Source organism: Corvus cornix, chromosome 2, assembly GCF_000738735.6.
Source record: "Corvus cornix cornix isolate S_Up_H32 chromosome 2, ASM73873v5, whole genome shotgun sequence".
Taxonomy (NCBI): Eukaryota; Metazoa; Chordata; class Aves; order Passeriformes; family Corvidae; genus Corvus; species Corvus cornix.
Genome location: NC_046333.1, coordinates 146,465,774 through 146,486,869, shown reverse-complemented (window position 1 = coordinate 146,486,869; position 21,096 = coordinate 146,465,774). Strand labels below are relative to the sequence as shown.

Genomic DNA, 21,096 nt, shown 5'->3' with positions numbered 1-21,096 from the left:
AAACAGTCCCAGGCCTGAAATATGCTCTCACAATTTCCCTCAGAGAAGCACAGGCACTGCTTAACTTAGTAGATTCAACTCTCTCAGTTGGCAGTAAACTAACACATCAAAAGAAATAATTTTGGGCTGAATCAGTCAGACAAATACCAGAGATGGCTGAAGGGACTCTCTCTACTGTATAATCTAATAAGACCAATTAAAATTCCTGGAAAATGCTAAAAGCTGATCTTAGACACACAAAACTGTTTCCAGATCTGAATAACAAGTTACTGTTAATTCTTTTTAATAAAGTATAACTCACATAGTGCTATGGATGTGTGAAAGATGCATTTCTAATTATAGACAAAACTTAATTATCAAAATTAAGCTACAATCTAATAGATTTATTGATTGAGTATGTTTATAATTTCTCACATATTTATATCGATTTTTCCCCCTTTGGTAAGTATTTGGATAGTAAAGAAATAGAACGTTCAGAGAGGATTAAAGCACTTCAAAACTATCCAGAAGTGAAATGGAAAATCAGAGAACAGGAACAAGCTTACCTTCTCAAAAGGGTCAGAGAAAAGGAAGAGGCTCAAAGAAGGATGCAAGAAAGAAAGGATAAGAAAAAGAAACAGATGGACTCTAAGTTTGGATTTGACAGGTAACAGTAAACAGCAACAGTTTGTGAGTAAACATGATTCTTTCTTTATTCAGAAATTCGGTTTTTTTCATTAAAGAGTTTATATAATTCCACTTAACATTTTTGTTCATCTTTATTGTTGATTCAAGCAGTTATTTCTCCTCATGCATGTTATCTCTAATGAAAAATATAATTAATTACATGCATAATTTATTATTGACCTGCAGACACAGTTCAATATAATTTTTTCTCTCACTCCAAGCTAAGTTGTCTGGGTGCCAAAACAGTGTAATGAATAGTTTCTTTCAGGGGAACAGCTGGAAATTGTTTTTTAAGGTAAAGCAGGGGTTCCAGAGAAAGCAGCTGTTCACCTATAATTGCTTTTGCCTTAGCATTATAACATCTGAAGACTGAAATGGAATATTGCAGGCCTTTGGTGTGGATTTTCCTACTTCTTCCACTTCATGTCACTGATACTACCTAGACAGCAGCAGGATTTTTGTCTGGGGTCATCTTCTACTGCACTGGCTACCCATCTTATTTTTAATCCAATAGACACTGTCTCATGAAGCTGCCTGCAGAAGTTTGTCCTCATAGATCACACCTGTATCATAAATTTAGTTTTCTCTCTCTATTGATAGAGATTTACAGAAGCTTAGAGCTAGGGAGAAAAAATTATTCAGGTGTTAAGATGCCATTTGAGGAGATGTTCATTGCTACCTTATAAATTTCTAATCTGTTGCTGCCTGATATTGGGAATTCTTAAATAGCACATGGAGTGAAGGCTTTCTCTCACCTGAAAGTTGTGAGGATATCTGAAAATTCTGCTTCTGAAATTAAATCTGTTGAACTATCTGTCAGGGTTTTCAGGGGATTAGGTATAGTCATACTATCACTTCGTAGTCAGGTAAATGATAAACATTATGTCAAAATATGCTTTGCTGATTGACAAAAGAAGCAGAGCAGAGAATGTTCTCCAAATATATAAGATACCATTCTTGGCAGGAATTGTACAGTTATTATTGGGTTGAAAAAATATTATTGAGGTAATTTGTTAGCAAGTTACTCTTCCTTCATTTCATTGGGATAATATTTCAGTGATCTTGTGTAGCCCAGACTCCCCGCAGGAAAAACCCAATCAGGCAGAAGGAGCTGGAGAGCAGGAAACATGCAGAACAGCTGAAAATGATGAAGAAGACAGAAGATTTTGGGAGGAGCCTACACCATATACTCCAGAATCTAGATTAGAAACTCACAGATATATTGAAGAAAAACGGAGAGCTAAAGACAATATAAGGTATTTTTTGTTTTAATATCTTTGATGAATTGAAGAAGGAGAAATTTTCAAAGGTACGGAGAACAGGCAGGTGACTGCCTGACATTAAATATTACTGTGAACTGACAGCTTAAATCCCTGTTGCTTGTTAAAATAGGCTTATACAATCTAAATTAAATATTCACGTTGTTCATTTTATTTTCTTTCATTTTCTAAACTTCATTTAGGTACTCTTTATTTTATTTTTCCTCTGATAGAGTTTTTAAATATAATTTCTCGCTTCAACTCCATTTTATGGAGTTTAGAAGTTTCACTTTTCTGTCGGCTAACTGTTTGGTGTAGTTCAACATTTAACAATCTGCTAAAAACATTTTTCCATAGTGCAGATTGTATTGTGTAAATGCCATACAGGCCATGCTACAAGTTTTTGGCACAAGTGGCATTTCAGGCACCTTTTCTATGTAACTGAGAAATTTTTCCTTATTCTTTATCAAATATATTTGTCACAAGTAATAAAATTTTTCTGTTACCAGTGCTCTTTGGCATGGTGAATCTGAAGAAGTCTGGTCCCTGAAAAGCCTTTGAAACTTTATAAAGTTGTCACTGGTTTTGCTGAACATGAAAAATACATGCAGATACTAGCAAAAACCCCCCAGTATTTTATTGCTGCTGGCTTATCAGTTCCACAAGCATTGTAAACAATGTCTTTTTGTTTTTCTTTTCTTTCTCTTACATAACCTGATTTGTGCCAGAGATTCTTTTAGTTGTTCTTTTTAAGGGCCTGCTTTTTAAAAGTTTTGTCAAGCCTAAGTATTGAAAAAGTCAGTCCTAGAGAACTCTCAAAGAAATCTGGAAATGTGCATAACTTATTGCTATTATTAATTCAAGTTCGAGCACTTTTCTGGAAGAACTACTGTCAAACCCAGATTCTAGCCAGTTCGAGTTCTGCTGTGTTTGGAAGTGCCTTGCTCTAGTCAAAAGTAAATGTGTTCCAAATGCTTCCCTTAAAGAATTCAAGGAGAGTCCAAATAGTGCTCTAATAAAGATAGAATAATTAATTTCTGGTTTTTTCTAAATTTCCAAGGCATTTAAAGGAGTTAAAAATCCTTTCATGGCTCATTTTGATTTGCTGTTGAGAAAGGTTCACAGTATCTTCTTTAGATGTTCAGTGCCAGAACAAGGCCACTCAGGTCAGCTCAAAGTTCAACAAATTGTAGACTCTAATGATTATGACAGGAGCAAATTTGCCTTAAAATGGTTCACATAAGTAGACAATTTCCTCTGAGAACAAACTATAAAGAGCTAACAGGTGGTAGGATATAATTTGTGAGGTGTTTCTTAGAACATCTCTGGAACAGAGTGGTGGTTCATTCACTTTGCGTTTGAGTGTTGAGTGTAGAAATTCAGGTATGGAGATTGGCAGCCCACAAATCCCACATGAAAGGTGATTTATATTATAGAATAGTACTTAATACTTGGATAATTGTCTTTCTTAAACAGAAATTGGTTTTACGCAGTCGTTCCAGTAGCTCTACTTGAGTGTTTTTATTTCTTCTTCAAATCCATTGTATTTATAGACCAAATCTATTTTTATGTTTTTTCCCCAAGATGTTATAAATCTAAAATACTTTATATCCCTCATTAGTGATTTTCCTTTGAAATTTTCGTCTTGAACTTTTAGTAAGAAATAGGTTCAGGAACAAAAAAAAAGCAGTGCATTACTGTTGGGGTTTATTTGAGAAATGTTTTCCTTTTTAATATGCTGGCTGAAGTGTCCATACCCATTAGAGTGACCAGCTGAAGAGTGAATTAATGCAACATGACAATTACACTGCTGTATTTTTAAAGAAAACAGCCATATTTTTACTTAGGTGCAAGCAGACTTTTCTTTTTCATGTTACTAAGATTCCTTACTCTTCCTTCCCTTACTCATAATCTAAACATTTACACAGGAAAATACCAGTATTACAAGTCTTAGTGATCTTACTGTGATCTGCTTTGTTTGGGCAGATAAATCTAAGGTAGCTCATTTATTCCACTAAATGAAGATCAGATGTAGTTTTAATTGCTGATAGCTGGAAATGGATAGTATATATATCAGTACAAATATATCAACACATCATCAATACATCAGGAATATGAATTGCCTTTTTTGAACAAAAAACACAACAAAAAATGTAGTATGTGCATCAACAAATAATCTAGATGTCTGCCCTTTGGCCCTACTGTATCCTATCTGATGCTGCTTATAATCTTTTGACCATTAGAATTCTGTTTACTAGAGCAGAATAGTGATTGAGAGACAGATGCTGTTTGGAGATAGGCCAAGCACTTGTTCAGTGGGAGTAATCAAGTGAGCATGAATAAAAATTCTTTAGAATTGCTTGCCCATACATCAAACCAGTTATCAGTGGCAAGACCTAGAAAAAATGTCCCATTTCATACGTTTAAGCCATCCAGGTTTTCATGTGGTATACCAGATAATTTGATATATTTCTGTTTGATAATGGATATGGTGACATGCAGAAGAAGTTATTGTCCATGTAAGATGTGATGTTACAAATCATTTGCTCATCTTTAGATGACACTCTTAATGTGTAATTTGACCTGTGATGCAATGATTTTTTCCTGAAATGAATTATAGCCTTAACATCAAATACCAGATAATTCTTACTTCTTGCCATACTCTTCTTTATTTGTGCTATTAAACATAATAATAACAAAGTTCTAACCATTACCATAAACAATTTTTCTTTCTGTTTTGTTAAGGGAAGCAAAAAAGAGAGAGAAGCCTCCTTGGACATTGATGACTGCAGAAGGAAAAGTTCTGAATGTGAATGTGCCTAAGTATGTAAGGTTAAACAGTCTAATATCTGTAGTTGGTTTGGGCAACTATTTCAAGATATGTGACAATACAAAAATAAGAGGGCTGAAAAATTCTTGTTGCAGTATTATATTCCTTGTGGGAAAACTGTATTCTAAATTTATGTTCTGGTGCTGGAAAAAGACTCAAGATTTAGTAGAGTGTTGAAGATTGTTTAATTTAACATCTTTGTCTTTAAAGATTGAAGAACTTTTTTTCTGTAAAAGATATAAGATATTTCAGTCTTTTCCCTTCTATGGTAAGGCTCTTTCTTGGAGCATCTTGCTAATAGTGGAAAAAGTTTAACTGGTTTGACTGTTGAAGATAAATGTGTGTGAGCAGCCACTTTAAATATGGAAAAATACATCCCAGCAATATTTCTGGACAAAATCATTCTGTGTTCTGATGACAGATGTAAAACTGGCAGAACTGGGAAGGATAATCAGCTTCTGTGGCAAGATGCCCTGTGACACTGAGTGAGGTCTCCAGCAGCAGAGGATGGGGATACAGGGAAGTGTCTTGTGTTTTACCATTGACAAAGGCACTTAGGTATTCAGGTGTTTTGGAATGAGTTTCCAGGGATGTCAGCCATTTATTTTACTTGAACCAAAACTTCATTTTCTAAGGGAAAAGCAGGAGGCAGTGTCCAAACATTATTTCCTTATAAATAGCTCCCCACAGGGCTTCCTACAGGAGACTGGGATAAGAAAGTGGCCACTTATCTCTCTGGTGTCCTCTGAAGAAGTTTTTCCATTTAAGACTGATTTAGCTGCAAAACCAAATCTGTGAACGTGGTTATAATTAGCATGAAGACTGCTTTCGAAATCTTGGAAATTTAGAAATCCTTGCAAGTCCAAGGAATTACTGGTAGTGCACAATTTTCAGTAGAACAGAGAGAATTAAAGGTAGTGGAAGAGTTTAGTGTCATGTTTAGTGTCATGTAGAGCCACATTTAGTCTGTCTGTACCGGGAGACACTTTCCATGGTATTGATGTACCTTTTTCAGTAAAAATGTGTTGACTGAAAAAAAATATATATATAATTTTCTAATCCAAAAAAGACAAGCCTAAAATAATTTAAATCTTGTGTTAATAGAAGTTGATTGTGCCTCTAAAAAGCAGAGACATTTAGACTCAATCTGTAGCTATCTTTTTTAGAAGAAATACAGAGTTCACTGTTAGTAGCATCCCTGTTTGTGTCACCCGAGTTTTCTGAATTTAGTCCGTGGATGTGCCCACATAAAGCCAGAGCAATGAGGATTTTTTGTCATGGCTTCAACAAGAGTGTCACAGCTGTTCAGTGCAATCTGGCAGTGTATTGGAGAGACATAAAGAAAGAGATACCAGTAAGCAGATGGTGTTCTCCAAAGTTTTTGCTTCAATATGGAAGTCTCATGTCCATAAAAATGTCCAAGCTTCTCTGATGTTCTTTTGGATGGTTAACAAGAGGAATGGCTGCCTGCTGCTGAGGACAGACTATTTCTCTTCTTCAGTTCTGATTAAGATTCCTCCTGGAAAATTTTATAATTCTGTGCTTTTGTTCTCCCTTCATGTGTTAGTGGATTCTCAAAATCAGTGATGCAGTAAGACAAAAAGCCTGAACAGGAATAAAGTTATTTTGTAGTCTTTGCACTTTTCCATTAAAAAAACTCATAAACTACAACCTCTGTAAACTTTCTTGCAAATTTACTGTATCAGAATACAGGAGAGCAAAGAGTGAAAAGTATATCTGACAAATACTTTTATTGCTGAAACGGTTTATCATCTAATCTGTTAACATCTGATGATCTTTCCATTACCTGAATCCAACATATCTAAGTATTTTAATGTCACTGAAATAGCCCAGATAAATTATATTAAGCAAAACCCTTACATTTTATACTAATAACTAATTTATCAAAAGCTTCTCATTTGTAGGTGATTTTATTCCATTTTTTTCTCTGCTTTCATACATGGGAAATGTTTGAGCATATGAGGAGAACTTGTAAGTCTAGACTAGATCTCCTAACAGTTGTAGTAATAGATGACACCAATTTATACCTGGTAAGATTCGTTCTCAATTTTAAGAACACAGCTAACAGATCACAAACATGCAGCTAATACAATCTACAGGCTCATTTTCAACAAATATAAAGCTTATAGAATCAAGGATATTACACAAATTGTATTTTATTTCGGAAATGCACAAACAGATATTTATACTTGGGGCAAATTAATTGCTATGAACAAAAATGCATTATTTTAAACATACCATAAGGTTAGAGTGACAAAGTTCTGTGTTTTTCATGCATTTTGGAACTGTTTTTTTCTATGAAGATGTAATAGAGCAGACAGGTTTCACCAGCAGATGTCTCTCGTTCTGCATTGACAGAATGAGCTTAATTTTAACTGACCTTCAACAAAAGTTTTTCTTTTTTTCTTTTCCTTGTGGTTTGAGTAGGGAGAACAGAAAATAAATGTAAGAATGACCTTGGCTCAAATGCCAGTATTTTTTTCTGTCCATAGGAAAATTGCAACTGTTTCTAAAATGATCACGTGACATACTGTCTAAATGGTGTTTGTATTCATCTAAAATTGCTAACATTTGAACTATGCTGTAATGTTTGCTTATTCACTCCAGTAGTATTTTATCCTGGAGGTGTTTCTTGTCATTGTTATTAGGCTTCATTTCTCTTTGAAAGATGATGAAGAAAACAACCAGATCATCTTGGATCTCGCTGTTTACAGGTCAGATTTTTTTCCTCCTAATTTTTGCCACTCATAAGATGTAATACTTTCAGTTATACTGCTCTCTGTTACGGGGACTTTCCAAGAGGAAAACAAGTAACATAGTGGATAATGGAACCAATCTTGAAGCCTGTGCCAAATAAATGAAGCTAAATAAGCCAAAGGCCCTTCACCTGTTCTTTTAATCCTGAATGGGGACTGTGTCTAAGAGTCCTTTTGGGATCTGGTGTTTTTTGCAGTCCACAGGCAGGTTCCTTCCAAACCTGGTTTTTTTATAATTATGTAAAATCTTCTCCAGTTTTCATTTGCAGATAAGGTCTGTAGGGAGTGGGTTTTTTGTTCATCCTTTGGCCCTAGAAGTGCTCCAGTACAGTTCATGTGCTTCTAGTTAAATTCTTCTCTTCCCTGAGACTGGGTAGGGTAGCCTTGTCGTTTTTCCTTGCTTACTTGAAAGAGTCCATGGCTCATGTTAACTCTTGAACTCTACCAGGGCATTGCCTGGAAGAAATTTGGTTGAACCAGGCAAAATATGACAAGGAGACCTGATAACTATTAGATAGTACATATACTGCTAAGCATTACAATGACCTTTTCCGTTCTTCAGTTCTTCCTTTGAAACTCATTAATTTCCCTCAGAAGAGATTTGCTCTATGTTTCTGACTTTTAAGATTTTTTTTGGAACCTCAGAAAATCTATTTAGGTGCAATAAATTGCTGGATGTACTACAGAATCACAGAATCATTTAGGTTGGAAAAGACCTTCAAAATCATTAAGTCCACCCTTTGGCCCATCATGACCTCATCAACTACACCATGGCATTAAGTGCCATATACAGTTATTTCTTGAACAGTTTGGGACCCTGGGCAGTCCATATTTTAATAGTCTGTGCTCACTTGTAAGAAATGCAGACTAAAACATTTGAAAAATTCACCTGTAAAATAATGTTGTAAACGAAGGGAAATGGGAAATATGTACTTGTGCATTCACATGAGTCACATCAGGTGTTACATGGTGAAGAGCAGATGTTAAAGTGGAGCTTTTACAGGTCACAAATTTTGTTTGAAAGATTTAAAATTACTGTGTTTTCTGGGAATGGAAAGTATACCTGTTCATTGTTTTCCAGCAAATTCTGTATGAAAAAGGGAACTTCTATTATAAACTTATTAGTAAAGCCCTCAGAAGGAAAAGTAGCAGGATATTTTCACAATTTTAAATAGCACATAGATTAATTTCCATATTAATGTAAAGCAATGAACTAACAGATGAAAAACCTTGTTGTTTTTCTCCAGGATTTTGAATTCTTGTAGTTATACAATAGCTGATGTCATGGACTTGACATTATTTTAATTGGCATTCACAGGAAGATTGTGGACTTTTTTTCCCCAAAACTTTAAATCCTAATAGTATTTTGTATAAATTAATAACTGAAATTTAAGATTGTGCTTTATAAATAGTGAAATCTTGAAAGAGCTATATGGTCTATTGTAGATTGATTCATTTATTTATATTTCATTCTGAAGACATTTGGACGCTTCTCTACTTGATGTTGATGTTCAGCCAACTTACATACGAGTACTGGTGAAGGGAAAGGTTAGTGATTTCTTGCTACATTAATTTCAAATCAAGAGTTATTGTTTACCATAGTTAGTCAGTGGACTCTGGATCTGACTTCTCTAAGTCACCAGTCATTTGCATCTATGCAGAAAGAATGTTCTTTCAATACCTGCATTATTTTGGACCACCCATAAAGTGTGAAAGTCCTAACCAGAAGATGTGCAAAGCCTGAAATAAAATTTCACTTTTCTTTTCTCCTCTCCTCTTATTCCCCCCACACAGTGTACCATAATTCACTTCAGAAGAGAGCTTCCTAGTTGCCCTAGGCTAGAATTTAGCAATTTCACAATCTGGAATTTATAGCTGACAGAAACCAATGGATGTATATTCTTTTGAAAGGGCATTTAAAATGTCATTCCAGTTTTCTCTCTTCTCAGTGGTTTTAATTTTATCATCATTTTTAAAAAAAATTCAAAGTGCTTCCACAGTAAACCAAAATCCCTATTTTTAACTGAGCCAACTGCATAAACAAAACTTGAGGAGTGCTTTACATCTAAATAAACTGGATAATCTTTCTCATTTAATTGCTAATATAAGTCAAGCATCATTTTATAACCTTCTTTAGAAATGCCACTTCAGGAATGGCAGCAGTTCAGGAACATACATCTGACTCTACTTGTAAGTAAAAGCTATTTAGCATAATCTATTGGGTTTAGTAATACCATACATAAAGTGAAAGGATTTAGACCTGCAGTGTCCTTAAGATCAAAGGATGTGATAATGGTGGGTTTGTATTTGTTCTGTCCATGTGAAAGAAAGTAAAAAATATTTTAGCATGATATACTTCAATCCCATATTGTCTTGTAGCCATTTCAGCTTGTGCTCCCTGAGGAAGTGAAGCCAGACAGCAGCTCTGCTAAAAGATCACAAACAACTGGTCATTTAGTTGTCACCATGCCAAAGGTATGTAAAATAGTCTGAGGAGACATCATACAAAGATCCTTAAATGTTGTGAGTACTTTGGGAATGTGTCTGAGTTACAGGTAACATCTGTCTTGCTGAAGATATGCAGTGCAGCCTTTCCCATCAGGGCATATTTTCCAAAAAAGGAACATTGCATAAAGACAATTTAATTGCTGAGCCAAGCCTTAGTACTTAAAATCCCTCTAAAGGAACATAATAAAAATCAATATTGATAGAAATTTGTATTTCCTTTACTTTATACAAAATCAGCCTTTTATATACCAAAAGAGACTATGCAAAACATGCAGTATTATGCAAATGTATAAGAAGATAGCTTTTTTTAAATAATGAAAAAAGCACATACTTATTTTCTTTTTCCACTTGTGAAATAATAAAAAAAAATCAGTTTATCAAAATTTGTGTGGCACACATATGTATGAATGTTACATCTTTGTTCAAATATAGGGATGTTGCACTACTCTCGTGTCTCATGTGTTTGGAACAAGAGTTGCTTAATTCATTTTCCCTTCGTGCTCTCCCTGGCTGGAAAGGTTTCCCTGACCAGCTGTACAAACTACGATGACCATAGAGCAAGGAGGTTGTGGCAACGTGGTGTTTCAATTGAAACCGCTTGGAGCAGACAGGGAGCTGGAAGTTTTAGGGAGGTAGAGTTCAGGAGATGAGAATGGATTACATGATGGGGTTCTGTATGCTGAGGGAGAAGTTAATCAACTGCAGCATCTTCTGCTGTTATTTCTGTGGAGGGTTGAGTTGCTTTTAAGGCCTCTAGGACATCTTATACTTTTGGTTTTCAGAATACACTAATCCCACTCAGGGATAGTTACAGTAAAAAAAAACAATCTCTTGGTGCTCTAACCTTACCCTTCTGTCCTTTAGGAAGTTTCTGTTGTGTAAGGGCAGGGAACATGTGTGAGTCCACCAGAATATATCAAATACAGCATTTCCTTCTGAAAGAAGAACCTATTTAGTTGAAATCGCTTCACCTGCTATATGGGGTCATTTCCTTCTCTTCGTGCTCTGATTTAATTTTAAGACTATGCATCTAGTAGTTCTAACTAAAAAGTTATTTTTCATCTTTTGGCTTTTTCCTTTTGTGGTTATTACCATCTATGTTCCCTTCTACACTCCAGTCCCATACCATCTGTCTGTCCCTAGGAGGACAGGCTCTCATTGAATCACAAACTGTCGCTCTAGCATCAAGCACACAATTTTGCCAAAAACTTGAAGAGTACTGAAAATAGTAATTACTTGGTTAAGGTAGATATTTTCTTAATGTTCAAAATTCACTCAAATGAGGATTTATGTTTTCATAAATTTGTTTGAAAATGAGGCCTTGACATTTGCCATTTTGGATAGTGTAATTTCCAAATGTCAGTGAATAGTTTTGTTTAATAGTTACTTGTCTTTGGGATATTTTAAGTACTGTCAGTTTTCTGTCCCATACCCTGCTTTTATTACTTATATATTTTGCTAGTCTCTTTGTGATGGATGGTCAATACCTTAGAAAATGTAAATATTTCCAAGAGTTTCTGGATATATATTAACTCTGCTGCCTGCCTATAAAGCCATACCTAACTCAGCAAAATGAATATTATCTCTTCATACTGTGATTGAGAACTGCCTTTATTCCATTATTAACTTTATATTTAACCTACCTTGATATTTTAGCTACACCTACATATTTTGCCTAGCCCGAGGCTCTGAAGCATGCTTCATCTCAGAATATGTGATTCTCAGATATTTTTAAGACATGAGGAGAGAGAAGCACTATGGAATAACTGGGTTGATGTTCTCAGCTTGGGCTTGGTTTGGTTAAAACTACTTGAGTAGCTTGACCACAGCAAGAGATGCATGAATGGAATGCTGCATGGTCTCTTTGTTGTCAGTGGATCCTGGAAAGCAGCTTTGTGGAAAAGCGCCTGGGAGTCTTGGTTGCCACTAAGTTGTGCATGAGTCAGCAATGTTCTCTTCTGTCAAAGAACACCATTTGTATCCTGAGCAGCATTAGGAGCATTGCCAGCAGGTGGAGGGAGACCATCCTCCCCCTCTGTTCAGCATTTGTGAGATACACGTGGAGTGCTGTGTCCAGTGCTGGGCTCCCCAGTGCAAGAGAGACATGGACATGCTGGATAGAGTCCAGCAAAGGGCCACAAAGATGATTAAGGAACTGGAGTACCTCTCCTATGAGGAAAGGCTGAGACTCTGGAGAAAAGAAGGATCAAGAGCATCTTATCAATACACAGAAATACATAAAGGGAGGGTGCAAAGAGGCAGAGCCGGGCTCTTTTCAGTGGTGCCCAGTGACTGCACCAGAGACAGTGGGCACAGACTGAAACTCAGGAGTTCCCCCCAGACATCAGGAAACACTTTTTTACTGTGAGGCTGACTGGCTACCTTCACAGGTCACCCAGGGAGGGTGTGAATCCTCCAGCCCTGGAGATCCTCTAAAGCCATCTGGACACAGTCCTGGGCAACTGGCTCAAGTGGGCCCTGCTTGCACAGGGGGCTTGGACCAGATGACCTCCCCAGATCCCTGCCAATCTCCAGAATTCTGAGATCCTGTGAACTTCATGGATTTGCTGACCAAAGATGAATCTGTGTTACTTCAGCAATTGCATGTAACAGATACTAACCTATTGTTCACTGTTCTATGTTACAGTCACAGAATCTGTTCTCTTCCCCTAAGACTGAAATAGAGTGCTCAGTTTAAATTTTTGGGATATAGATCCTCTTCAGGTGATCTCCATCCATACAAAGTTTATTATTATTAATGGGATGTAATCTAGGAAAAAAGGTATAATGAATAATGATTAACAACAGGAAGGCCAATAGATATTTTCTTGCAGGATATTATGGCAGATTTTATCAATGCTTGAGAATACTAGTTTGAGATCACCAACTTAATGGGAATTCCTCATAGTGAGATAATAGGAAGAGCAGAACACATGCAATTTCTTTCAGGCTGTATCGGTGACAAGACAAGCTGAATGACTGTATTGCACTATATTTAACCCTTTTGTTCCTGATAAACAGTTATCTTTTTTTTTTTTTTTTGCAACTCGATAAATGGCCTAGCACATTCCTTACATAACTGAAATGTTGTCCGTTAATCTAAAAATAGTCTCCTATAATAAGCTTCATGCAATAGTGTCCTAAAAATATCTCTCTCTTCTCAGTAACACAACAGAAATCTATCTGAATTATACGTGTTTTTCACTGGCTTTAGTGAGCTTCTGAACAAGTTAATAAATCTTTCACCATTCATCTTCCAGCCTGTTTATAGTTCCCTAGTCTTTAAAAACAAAACCAAAACCTCTTGCCTCTCTGATGACCTTGCCACACCACAGATGTTGGAGATAGTAAATTCCACATGAAGTAAAGGAAATAATTTTTACATTCATTTCTGGATTTTTTTTTATTAACCATGCTACTTGCTACTCAACAAATCACCACAGAATGTGTGCCTTTCTAAGGCAGTGTTTACCAACATTTTTTGGAAGGTCATCAAAAGAAACTGAAGAACACAATGTTCAGTGAAATAATATAGTGACACTTTAAAAGTGTAGTGTTTATACTGTAACAATCCTCTGTATGGAGATTTTGCATGTGTGAGGTGTTGATAGTGACTACATTGTACATGCCTCATGTTCTGGGAAATATATTTGTGCCATGAAGCTTCTCAGATTTTGAACCTCTATGCTCTGGCAGCATCATCTTTTCAGATGATGCAGGAGAATTAAAAACCGAGAGATTCTTTAATAGGATTTGTCAAAAATTGGTATTTATTAAATAAATGATATCAGAAAATGTCATCAGTAGATTACACAAGCATTTTAATTACTGTCTGAGTAAAACCATCAAACCCCAGTTTTATTAACAAGCAGGTTTTATTCAGGGTTCTGAGACATTCTCTGTCATGTTTTAAAACTTTCTTTTTCTTGTTTTAGTGAATCAGAGAGAAAAATTTGGACTTTTGATTAATTCTTTATTATATTAGCAGTCACAAATGAATGCTGACAGCTTTTTATTGCCTGAGCTTTCAAAAGCAATTAGAAATTTAAAGATCAATGACAGATTCCTTAATTAATCTAAAAATAGGAATGGTGTGTATTATGCATGTCAGTGTTACTTGAGAGAATTACATTATATAATTCTCACTTATCTAGGTATGGTAAATGCAGTAATATTTCATTACCATCAAAGGCATGTGGAGACATAGCTGTGAAACCCTAGAAATCTAATAATCCTTCAGCATAAATGTGTTTCTGGGAAAATCTGTTAGTCAGAGAAATTCCCATTGTAGAATAAGAAAGCCATTGTAGGAAAAAAAAGGCAGACTGAAAATATGAACAAAATATGTTTTTCACATATTCCTTCTGTATTCTCAAATATATTCCAGATTATACTTAAAACATCTATATCTAGAATTCTTTGATAGTGATCTTTAAAGGGTGTCCTTTCTGTTTTCTAATTAATCATAGAATCATAAAATATGCTGAGTTGGATGGAACCCATCAGGATCATCAAATCCAACTCCTGGCCCTGAGCAGGCCACCCCAAAAATCTCTCCATGTGCCTGAGAGCATTGTCGAAGTGCTTCTTGAACTCTGTCGGGTGTGGTGCTGTGACCACTTCTCTGGGGAGCCTGTTCCGGTGCCCAACCACCCTCTGGGTGAAGAGCCTTTTCCTGATATCCAACCTAAACCTCCTCTGACACAGCTTCAGGCCATTCCCTTGGCTCCTGTCACTGGTCACCTGAGAGAAGAGATCAGTGCCTGCCCCTCCTCTTCCCCTCATGAGGATGTTGAAGCCTCAATGAAGCCTTCTCTCAGTCTCCTCCAGGCTGAAGAGACCAAGTGACCTCAGCCGCTCCTCATACGGCTTCTCCTCCAGACCCTTCACCATCCTTGTGGCCTCCTTTGGATGCTCTCTCAAAGCTTCATCTATTTTTTATGTTGTAGTACCTAAAACTGTACACAAAAATGTAAATATTAGAAATATTATCACAGAATAACTTTCAGTATTGTATTAATTTAGTCAATTTTCCTATATACCACAGGCTTTAAATTTCACACTGTTATCTTTCTCCTGAGCCCAAAGTCTTATCTTTCACCACAGTCTATGGCAGTTCTGGTTTGGAGAACAAGTTTCCTCATTGATCAGCATCATTAAGAGATGGGCCATCAGTTACTGGCTTGGTGAAGCTAACATACCATTGCTGTATCAAAAAGAAGAAAAAATCGAGTATCAAATTTTTTTTATTGAACAGAATTAGGAGGACATCTTCTGAGCAGAAGATCTTTTATGTCAAACAATATTTGATAATTAATAGATGTTCTAGTAGGCAAATCCTAACCCTTTACTAAGTTACAAGGTCAGTTCTTGTCAAGGATGTATTTTCTTATGAGTGCAGACTCAGCACGTTTCTTCACCATCCTTGATGATATGCTCTGAAGACAAAGTAAGGAGCACGAGTCTCAAGGGGATCAATGGAATGAATTTGTGCTAAAAAAAAAGAACACTTGAGGGCCTCCTGAGAAAAGAGGGAAAGTACAAAGAAACAGACTTTCCTTCATCAGAGCATATACAGAATCAGAGGGCACTGGCCTTTTCACACTGATTTCCAGAAACAAGTGACAGAAGCTACAGAATCTGTCTTTATTTCATGTGGGATTTAGAATGGAGACTAAATTCACAAGGCTTCTGGAACAGACTGCTCTCAAATCAATTGCATTATGAAAGAGTCAATAAAATGAACTATTTGGTATAGTTCCTGTTCTTCTTCCTTTCAAATGCTTAAGGTATCTCTCTCCTATGCTGTTGTTTCGAAGGGAAAGAGATGCTTTTGCAATGAGATACCCTTTTGTCAATAACACATCTTCCAAAAAGTCGTGGTGGACCAGTTTTCTTTGAGAAGGGGAATTCATTTGGACTTTGAACTCAAGACTCTGTTTTAGCAAAGGAGCTGAGGGAGTTTGTGGTCATTTGTCATTTGGGTGAAAAGTCCAGACTGCAGCTGATTTTTTAATAAAAATGTCAGAACAACTACTTGGACACCAGAACTGAAGTGCAATCAGTAAAGTGTATTTTTAACATGACAGTACTAAACAAGACAGTATATATTTAAATACAAGTAGATTTATATATTTAAATACTCTTTTATATATAATTTTATACATTTAGCTATAATTCCGTTCAGATAATTTGGTTTAACTTGCCTTATGTCTGTGTTTCGTGCTGAGTGAGAGTGTTAAAATATAACAGAAAGAGTAAATGTCACAAGAGAAAATTTATGCAGATGCTCTCAATTTTCTATTTTTAAAAGAATATTTAAATGTTCACGAGCAAAAGTGTCAACTTTTAAGAGAACTATGTTTTGTCTATTTTTATTTTAGGCTAAAGAAATAATCCTGGCTAAGCAAAAAGTTTCAGCTTCAATTAAGCATTCTGACTGCAATACACAGCAAAAAACCACAAGAAGGTAATTCCTTTTTATCTTCTGCATTAGTTTTATTTTTTTCAGTGTGTTATTCACATGCCAGAATGTGCTTCTTTTATGTTATTGTTGAAAATATGAAAATATCGATTAGTGTAGAGTAAAAGTATGTCTAAAAGCTTTAGATTAATAGCCTGTCTGGTGCTGTTTATTAAAAAATGGTCTCTAATAGCAGAACCAAAAAAGCAGTTATTTTTGCCTATCAGTTCCTTTCCATCAGCTCATTCAGGCTGTTAGCTGGTATATGCTAAAACTAAATCACCTACTGAGAATGGCCTCTGCAGAGCTCCTTGCTATGGAGCCCAAGTCTGGAAACCTTTTAAAAAGCAATGGTTTTGAATCTCTCTCACAAATGTATTTCCTTACTGTTATACAGATTGATCTACTGCTCAAGTAAATAGGTTCAAAAAGAAATTCTGTAAGGTTTTGTAACACAGATCCATCCTATTAAATGTGATGTCAACTCCAGCTCTTGAAATCTTGTAGTTAATGACTGCTCAAAGCAAGTGAATTTCAGTGATGCACTATTTTGTTTTTAACCCTTAGCAAGTGCTACTGTAAATAGACAGTACGGTTTATGAACACTTGCCCTAAGTACAAATACCATGATATATGTTTTAATCTTTCCTTTTCCTTTTGCTGTAGCCAATGGCATTCTTATCAGAATAAGATGTTAACTATAAAGTCTCTTCAGCTCTTTATCTATTTATATTTTAAGTGTTGCACTTGTTCCCTTGCTTGATTTCATTGTGGTGAATGTTGTTAAAAAGGCTAAGCAGCTAGTAAAAAATGGCATTTTGAATCATGGCTGTTCTTGTTCTCAATATTTAGGACACTAGCAAAACGGTTCTGAAAGAGTCAGTTGTAATTAATTTTATTTTTAATTTCTTATTTCCAATAAAAATCAGTCATTAACTTATTTTCTTGATGATCTGCTTTATGAGAAGATGATAGGGCACCTGCAAGTATTTGTTGAGGTTACTAGTGAGCCCCAAGGGCTAGGCACCCTTTCCTTAGGCAGCAGTCATTGCAAAAGTGCATCATTTTGATTACTGAGTACGTCAAGTATTTTTAGAAGGTCCAGGCCAAATAGTGGATAGTAACTCTCCATTATATTTGCAAAGTCATGGAAATCAGGTGAAGTCCCTGGTAACTGGAAAAATGGAAATATTGCACCCATTTTTAAAAAGAGTAGAAACGAGGATACTAGGAGCTCATGACCCATCAGCCCCACCTTTGGGATTTCTACTCTGCCTAGGAATTGGTAGGATGGTTGTGTCCAGAGGGGCGTAGGCAATGTCTCAGTCTCTGGATGGAGATCAATGACAAGTGGTGTCCCTCAGGGCCCCATACTGGGACCAGTACATTTTCATGTCAAGCACACTCTCAGCAAGTGTGGGGGTGACTCCAAGCTGGGTGGTGCAGTTCACAAGCCAGAAGATGGGATGCCATCCAGAGGGATGTGGACAAGCTTGAGAAGTGGGTTCATGTGAATGTCATCAGGTTGAACAAGTCAAATGCAGGGTGGTGCACATGGTTCTCAGGACAACCCCTTGTATACATAAAGGCTGGGGATAGAAGGGATTGAGAGCAGCCCTGAGAAGAACTTGGGGATACTGGTGGGTGAAAAACTGGACATGAGCAGGAAGTGTGCACTTGCAGGCCAGAAAGCCAGCCATGTCCTTGCTGGCATCAAAAGCAGTGTGGGCAGCAGGTTGAGGGATAGGATTCTCCCTCTCTGCTCTGCTCTACCAAGACCACACCTGGAGTGCTGCACCCAGCTCTGGTATCTTCAGTACAGGAAAGACATGGACCTGCTGGAGCCAGTCCAGAGGAGGCCCACAAAAAGTATTAGAGGGCTGGAGTACCTCTCCTATGAGGAAAGGCTGAGAGAGTCTGGGTTCTTCAGTCTGGAAAAGATAAGGCTTCAGGGAGACCTTCTAGCAGCCTTTCATACTAATAAGGATCTTATAAGAAAGATGGGGACAGATTTTTTAATAAGGCCTCTAGAGAAAGGACAAGGCATAATTGTTTTAAAGTAAAAGAGGGGAAAGATCGAAGAAAGATATAAGAAAGAATTTTTGTATTATGAGGGTGGTGAAACACTGTCAGTAGTTGCCCAGAGAGGTGGTGGATGCCCCGTCCCAGTAAACATTCAAGGTCAGGTTGAATGGGGCTCTGAGCAACCTGATTTAGTTGAGGGTCTCCCTTGCTCATTGCAGAGGGGTTGGACTAGATGATCTGTAAATTTCTCTTCCAACCAAAACCATTCTGTGAGTCTATTTTATGACTCTTTGCAAAAGGAATGGTGCTTTTCCACAGAAGTACAGCTAAAGCTTTAAATGCATTACAAGAAATAAATTAAAAAAGCAACTTGTATATTAGGAAACTATATTTCCTTAGAGCCCTCTGTTTGCCTTTAGTTTTGGCTGCACAGTAAATGTTTAAATAATAATGGGAGCATGGAAGTAATAATGTGAAATGGTGCCCTTTCCTGCCAGCTGACGAACTAAAGATACACCGTGGCATAGTGGAACTCCAAGAATTTGTGTTTCATTTCTGTGCAGTTTTAAGTAATTATGAACATGCTTCTTGCAGATTTTGAGGGCTAAAATACCACAGGAATATATATCACAAAGGCAGAAGTAGGAAAAGAGTCTTTGAATTACACTTCTTTCTAAAAATAGTAAGTTTTGACCTCTTTAGCTGAAAAGTCGCTGACTAGCCAGATGTTAAAAATTTGCCGAATAGTTGTCTCTTAGATTACAGAAGAACATTCATTACAGTGATTACACTTGACAGCTACAGATGTCTTAGCTAAATGCTGTCAGACATATAAACTGCCAAACTGTAATGTAGAGCTTTAAATCTCTTTAACTCTTGTTAGCTAGATTACATGATGATACTGTCATTACTTCTGCCATGTATGAGAGATTTCTTCTGTAACTATATACAAAACTGTATTTTGAGCCCTCAAAGAGGCAAGTTTCTGTGGAAGGAATTTGACAGACTGATCTATTATACTTACAAAGCCTCTGTTAGTGCAGTAGCTGAGTGTGCCATTCCTTACTGGAACTGGCCTCACAGTTCAGTTTTAAGATACCAAAGTTGAGTTCTCCACAGCTGCATAGGGGAAATTCGGAGGTAGGTAGGAACTGACTTTTCTGAAGTTGCACTGGAAATCTTAAGAGCAACAGTTACACAAAGTCAACAATCCTTCACTCATACCTACAGCTTTAGACTATTTTTTCTTTAGTGTGTTGGAGAAGAAAAAAATTAAATAAAACTCCAAATATCTCTAATAAATATACACACATTTGAATTCCTCCAGTAAAGAAGCTACATAGGAATACTACAACATTTTTCTTTCATTTTTGGAGTTTTCTTGGATTTTTTTGTTTTGTTTTTTATTACTGTAGATCTTTATATACAGAGAGGTTGAGAAATGCAGCCAGAGAATGGTTTAATTTGAAGAGGCAAAGGAATGGAGTGGCAATTTTTGCAGAATTCAGAACTAATCGGCAAGTTCTGATCTATACACACCTTTTATAATTAAATAAGGAATGCAAGGTAGAGGTGATTTCTATTTTTCTTGTTCAGGCATTGCAAATCTGACTACCCCAAGTGTCTTTTCCCGTCTTAGCTACGCAAGAGAGCACTGGGTGACTAAGCCAGCACATGCTCTAGAGAATACCATGTATAATTAAGTTGGAAATCTGACTTATATTCCACTGGAATCGGATCTTAGTGGCAGTGCACAATGTATGGCTTTTGGCAATTTTTTGTTTTGTTTTGTTTCGGTTTGGTTTGGTTTGGTTTATTTTTTCCATCTGGACTCTTGCAGAGAAGAAAAAGAAAAATATGTTACTGGATTGTCCACCTCTGTCTGCTGGTGCACCTATAAATTCCTTTGAAGAGGTTATCCAGTTCCAAACAAATTTCACTAATTGGGAGAGACATAAAATATGTAAAGTTACCTGTAAATTATATTGAAGTTGAGAATGAGAAAACCTGTATGTTTTTAATCACTGTTGGATTTTAATTCCAACCTTTTTCTAGCAAACATATCATACTAAGACTCATTAACAGAACTTCTTTTATGTGTTGCAGTTTCAGTGATAAACAAGCATTACTTCACTTTTTTTGGAGAAGTCTTTGGTTTTAGTTAAGCTTTTTTTTGCTTATTAACACATTAAAAAAAAAAGACTGATTATTTCAAAAATTCTCTACAGTTGTCTCACTTGAGATGTAACAGTGTTGCTGAAGATGAAACATACTGCAAAGCTCTGTTTTACTGGATGACCCTGATTTAGCTTGGTTCGTTTTGGTGGAGAAGAGGCAAAGAACAAATCTATGGGAAAAAATCGTAGATGTAAGAGTAAGAATCTTTCTTTGGAAGTGAGAAGTTCTAATTTGAATTCTTGAAGTTGTCCTTGTGAAGTATCAGAATACTGCCTTTCCACAGACTGAATCACTGAACATCTCTCCCAGTCTTACATTCCTACAGCTTGCACGCAGAGGGATAGAGATGTGATGAGTTGGAAGGGGGAGAACACCATGTTATGAGGAGAA

At 36.4% G+C, this 21,096-nt stretch overlaps 1 protein-coding gene across 8 annotated transcripts in view; it reads left to right on the top strand.

Annotated features, from left to right (window-relative positions):
* DNAAF11 (dynein axonemal assembly factor 11) overlaps window positions 1–21,096 on the top strand; it is a 255,970-nt gene that overhangs the window by 8,491 nt on the left and 226,383 nt on the right. For all 8 annotated transcript variants that reach the window (XR_005601374.1, XR_005601375.1, XR_005601373.1 and 5 more), the window contains 7 exons: window positions 447–646; window positions 1,737–1,922; window positions 4,671–4,748; window positions 7,425–7,490; window positions 9,011–9,080; window positions 9,912–10,007; window positions 16,424–16,509. Coding sequence is in view for 5 of the 8 variants with exons in the window: in XM_039548210.1 (XP_039404144.1) it covers window positions 447–646; window positions 1,737–1,922; window positions 4,671–4,748; window positions 7,425–7,490; window positions 9,011–9,080; window positions 9,912–10,007; window positions 16,424–16,509 (782 nt within the window). In the remaining 3 variants the exon portion in view is untranslated. The remainder of the gene's footprint in view (window positions 1–446; window positions 647–1,736; window positions 1,923–4,670; window positions 4,749–7,424; window positions 7,491–9,010; window positions 9,081–9,911; window positions 10,008–16,423; window positions 16,510–21,096) is intronic.